A 5,434-nucleotide genomic window follows, 5' to 3' on the forward strand; every position below is an offset into this window, starting at 1 on the left:
GTGCTCTTATCTGCACAATGACAGGGTACAACTGGGCGAGCCACTCATCGGGAGAAGCAGACAGCCTTGGGAGAAGGCGTGGGTGTGGGGTCAGCCATTCCAGAAATCAGCTCAGGACTCGGGGTTCATGTTGAGACAGAAAGAGGGAGAGGGCCCTCCCACCCTCCGCAGTCCCAGCCCAGCCGCCTGCCCTGGTGGAAGCAGCCCCCACCCCTCAGGCCAGTGAGACCCCCGCCTGCTGGTGCGCCCTAGCTTACACTGAAGTCCACTTGAATATGGCTGGCTGTGGTGGTCGGTATGGACGCCAGGACATATCTGATGGTGCCCATCCGGCCCACGGGCAGGGGGGCTGCACAAAGAGGAAGGTTCACTCAGAGAGGCACCAGCCCAGGGGCAGCCTAGAGAAGCCTGCACCGGCCAGCTGCCACCTGAGCCTGGCCTGGGCGCCAAGACCCCTGGCCCTTTGTGTGATACAAGGCAAATTGCTTAGCATCTCTGGACCTTAGTAGTTTTATCTGCAGAATGGAAGCAATGGTGACTGGCCTAGAAAATCATGCCCCCTCACATCACTCTGCAGGCACAGAGCTTGAACATTCACCAAGGGTTGTCCAGCTCGGTTCTCACAACAGATTGACAGGGTCAGGATTATTGGCTCTATTTTACAGATGCACAGACTGAGGCTTGGGGGAGTGAGGTGATGTCCCAGGCCACACTGCTGGGCACGTGAACCAGTTTTCCTCAGTCCCAGCCATTGGACTTTCCTCTCCCCAACCCTGGGGAGCCCTGTGGACCCTGAGATGCAGGGATCCCCTTGGCAAAGGAAAGAGTGGGGTTACTATTGGGATTATTATTTGTGGTGCAAGGTTTGTGGATGAGTCCACAAAGGCTCCTGTCCTTGCAGTCTGGGAGGTGATGGATAGAACATTGGATGGAAGGCTGAGAGACAAGAACCCCAGAGTCCCTCAGAGTCTCAGGCGCCCCATCTGGCTAGTGAGGGGGCTGGGCGGACTCCATGACCTCAGACCTCCTCTAGTCCCAAGACTGGGCTGGGAGCAGGCACTTGAATGGGGAGTGGGGCATCAAAGTCCAGCCATCCTGCTATCCCCATGCAGGAGCAAGTTATGGCTAGCTGCTCACCATTCAGGTGGGCCCACTTCTTGTTCACATACACCAGGACCGCATCAATGGCTGGACACATCTGGAAGAAGAGAAGGCACTGAGCTGAGGGCGTCCCTGCGTGGAGGGTCTCACTCGTCACAGCTGAATGTTACTCCATGGGGAGTCTCAAGAGCCCTGGAGGGACAGGGACTAGAGGGGGAAACCAAGGCCATAGTCCCACAGGAAGTCGATGGCAGAGCCTGGGCTAGAATCCAGAACTCCTGACCATAGCCTGCAAGATCAGTGAGGACTCACTCCCCAGGGACTGGTGCTCTCAGTGGGGTTGGCAAGCTGTGCTGTGCAGGCTGCCATTTTCTCCTCCCAGTCTCACGGAAGACATCACTAGCTGATCACCGTACTTTCTCCCACCGAGCCAACCACAGTCTCAGAATCCTCAGCCACCAACAGTCAGTCAGGGTCAGCACCCGAGAAGAAATGCGTTGCCAGTCCTGGTCTAAGCACTGCTGCGGATGAGGGGCGGAGGCTTGCTCTGGGCACTCTCCAGGCCAGGAAGAACTTTGTGTAAGGTGCTGTCCAGGAACTTGTTGACCACCTTGAGCAGCATGCTGGACACAGAGGACAGGGACAGGGGTGCAGAAGGCAGAAAGTTAGGCACGGGACATGCAGGGACATGGCTAAGTCAGTTCAGTGGCTCAGGAAGTGGGATTCTGGGCTGGGCTGCCAAGGTGAACCCAGCCTTCCGCCCCAGCCGCAGGGCCCTCACTTGCTAGGCAGGTTCGTCTTCACGCTGACAAAGATGACCTCACAGCCCTCGCTCTTCAACCTGGGGAGGCCCGTCTCCTCATCCTGCAGAAGCCGGTTGGTGGCTGTGATGTTCAGGACCACGATGATATCCATGTTCCCACCCATGAAGCTGGAGGAGGGGGCAGGTAGGTATCATGGGGATCACTGCCACTGTGGCCACTATCCCTGTCACCTCTTTGCTCACAATCTCAGCAGCTCTGAGAGAGGGAAAGGGTGGGGGACCACGCCACCGGACAGAAAGAGGGATGGGACCTACCCAAGGTCATATGACTAGGCTTTCCTCTCCCCTTTTGCTTTGGTGAACTCCTACACATCCTTCAAAACCCTGCTCTGCCCAGCTGTCATCGTTTCCCAAAGGCATTTTCTAATCTCCACCCCCTGCACTCTGCTAATGTTTCTTCTGTCCCAGGCCAGTCCCTGATCAGTCTGTGATCATCTGTGCTCAGGTCCATTTCCCATCAAAGCTAGGAACCAAGTTTGCATCACCTCAGACCACAGCACCCAGATGGTACACAGTAGCTACTCAATAAATGTGCATGTAAGGTCGAGACAAAGAAGTTGTTGTCCTTTCCTTCTTACCTCCCCAGCATACTCACCTCTTGCCAGTGATGGTCATGCCCGTGGACACACTGGAAGATGCCCACCCCAGGTAGGAAGCTCAGTGTGATGACTGGTATCTGTACATCCTTTACCTTCAGACTGGGAGGGGCAGACATCCAAACAATGAGAACTGGACAGGTGAGACGCAGGCCCTCAACCCACTCCTCCACCGCTTTTCTGGGAGGCCTTGGGTAAATCCCCCACCCCATGTCACAGGGATAAACCTACCTCTGGGGCTGTCATGAAATGCAGGCAAAAGGCTGGACGTGAACCAATTTGTACACAAAAAGCTCTCATCATGTGTGAGATGACATGTGGCTTAATTTGTGACCTTGGGCTGCTCTCTTCTCTGCTGTGGGCCTCAGTTTCCCCACTGGCAAAAAGGAGAGGTTTGCTTAGATCAGGGTTTCTCGACCCTGTCAAATGCTATTGACATTTTGGGCAGGATCATTCTGTGCTATGCTGTCCTGTGCATTGAAGGATGTTTCATAGCATCCCTGGCCTCTGCCCACTAGAGGCACTAGATGCACTCCCTCTTCCCCACTCTACAAATTGTGACAAACAAAAATGTCTCCAGACATTGCCAAATGTCCCCCAGAGACAAAATCACCCCTGGTTGAAAACCACCAGTCAAGATCCAGTATAACAAAGTTGTGGCACATCTACCTCACCTGCCCATCCTGAGCTCTTGGCAGACATTGCTAATTGATCCCAGTCCTATTTCCTGCTAAGTCCAGAAAGTGTCTCAGAACCCTCCCCAGTACATCATTCCAGGCAGCCCCTACCAATCAATCCCATCTGACACTTGCAATGAAACCAGTTTGCCCCAGTCATTAGATGATTGTTTCCATTATGCCATTGGAGGATTTTTCATCCAATTTCATGTATATTCAGTGAGTTCCTGCTGCATGCAGGGAGTTGGAGTTTGACTTTCCAAACTTACTTCCTCCTCCCATTGGCTCTGCTCACAACAGGACTAGAATTGTCCCCAGTGGATGACTGAGGGGACTGAGGCCCAGTCAGGAGCAGTGACCTGCCCAAGGTCACACAGCAAGCCAGCAGCAAGGTCAAGAAGAGGCCCCATGCCCTGCACCACCTCTCCCACTCAGATCCTGGGCACAGCATTACCTACTACCTTCCTCCCTAACAGCCACCCGCTGCCCCTAAAGCCCCTCCCCTGCTCACTTGGTGATGCCTTTGATGGGTTTCATGCCTGGGAGTTTTTTGCCTGCTTCAGCTGCCATCTTCTCCAGGATATGGCTCTCATCCATGGCATTCTGGGCCTCTGGATAGGGGGAGGGTGGGAGAGACCCTCAGCTGGACTCCTCACTGCTTCCCTGACCTGGGCCAGTCTCTTGGCCATCCCAGTGATGAGTCATGCCCAGTCCCTGCCCTCTTCCAGCCTCACAGGGGAGACAGAGTCAACAGCAATGACAGTAATGTGTGATGAGAGCCATAATAAGCACAGGCAGCTGGAAGAACCACATGAAGGGTTTGAGCCAGGAAAGGAAGAGCTGGGGAAGTCTTCCAGGAGGAGGTGACATGCCAGTTGGTCCTAGAGGGAGGAATAGGAATTTTCACCAGGAAGCAAAGGGGTAAAGGAGGCCACTCAGGGCAGAGGGGCCAGCAAGTGCAAAGGTGGGGAAGTGGGGAAGGAGGTGGCATGGTGAGGGAAGAGTGAGAAATACAGCGTGGCTGGAGCGGGGAGGGACAGGAGAGGGAAACTGGAGCAGTTTCAGGAGGCACATCATGGAGGACTTGAAGCCCAAGCTACAGTGTCGACTTTATCCTGTGGCCCAGCCACTCTCAAACCTGGGTGGTAAGGGAATTCAACTGGGAGCTTGTTAAGGGGAAGATGTGGGGCCTGAAGCCAAGACATTCTGATTTCCCAGGCCTGGAGGCCCCAAGCCCAAATGACACGGTGCCAGAAACACTCCATAATGGTCACAGGCTAGTTCCCAGAGAGGAGACAAATCCTGAGCTGAGGAACTGTCATTTGCCCTTTGCGCCTGGATGTGACTTCCCTGGGGGTCACAGAGCTAGGGGTGGAAAATACCTCTTAGTAAAGTGCCCCCAAGGCCTTTCAATCTTATATTTCATCTAATCCTGCCCAGAAAGGATGGTTCACCCTATTTTACATTTCTTTACATTTGCAGATGAGCAAACGGCAACACAGAGAGGGTAAGTGACTTGCCTAAGGTCACACAGTAAATTGTTGGCAGAGCTGGGATTTGGCTCATGTCAGCCCACTTGTGGACACCAATCCCTGCCGTCAGGGCCAAAGAGAGGATCCAGGGAAGTAGGATTTCCAGCTCTGCCTCCAACTTGTGGGGGGACCTTGGGCAAGTTACCCTATTTTCTCTGGGCCTCTGTAAAATAGAAGAAGAATAACATGTTGCTTTTAAGTTTATGTTGAGGATCGCAGAATACTCAGGTCTATATGAACACGAGCAGCCACTACTGACCCCCTACCCCCAGTCCCATACCTCCCCCGTACACCCCCCCACCCCACCCCACACCCAGCACCAGCTCACCACGATTCATGACGTCCATGCCCAACCGCAGCAGAGCCCCAGGGTCCCCTCGTGCGGGGGTCAGCAGGCCACAGGGCACCAGACACAGGATTCGCAGCATGGCTCCACCTGGGCCACGGGGCCTGAACTGGGTGCAACCCAGCAGGCCCCGGTTCCCCTGGGGACCTCCCATGCTCCAGAGCAGACCGAGCCCCCTGGATGATCTCGGATGTCCAGGAGCCTTTGGACACCAGGCAGTTCAGCAACCTTCATGACTGCCTCCTCCAGAAGGGCCCAAGAGCGTCCAGATTAAATACAAGGCCTCTGGAGTCACCCGCGCAGGTCACTTTCCTCTCTAAGTCTCAGTTTCCTCATCCGTGGACGTGATGCATTCTGAT

The 5,434-nt window shown here is 54.6% G+C and overlaps 1 protein-coding gene across 1 annotated transcript; it reads right to left on the bottom strand.

The window, feature by feature from the left end:
- Positions 1–257: 257 nt before the first annotated feature.
- BPIFB6 (BPI fold containing family B member 6) lies at positions 258–5,157 on the bottom strand (the record flags this gene model as incomplete). Its single annotated transcript, XM_028486519.1, is given in 8 exon segments — positions 258–349; positions 1,138–1,198; positions 1,655–1,724; positions 1,883–2,032; positions 2,520–2,549; positions 2,551–2,622; positions 3,709–3,808; positions 5,058–5,157. Coding segments are annotated over 8 exon segments (675 nt in total), but the record flags the coding sequence as incomplete, so codon positions are not given.
- Positions 5,158–5,434: the final 277 nt, after the last annotated feature.

The sequence above is a fragment of the Physeter macrocephalus genome, unplaced genomic scaffold, assembly GCF_002837175.3.
Source record: "Physeter macrocephalus isolate SW-GA unplaced genomic scaffold, ASM283717v5 random_1046, whole genome shotgun sequence".
Classification (NCBI taxonomy): domain Eukaryota; kingdom Metazoa; phylum Chordata; class Mammalia; order Artiodactyla; family Physeteridae; genus Physeter; species Physeter macrocephalus.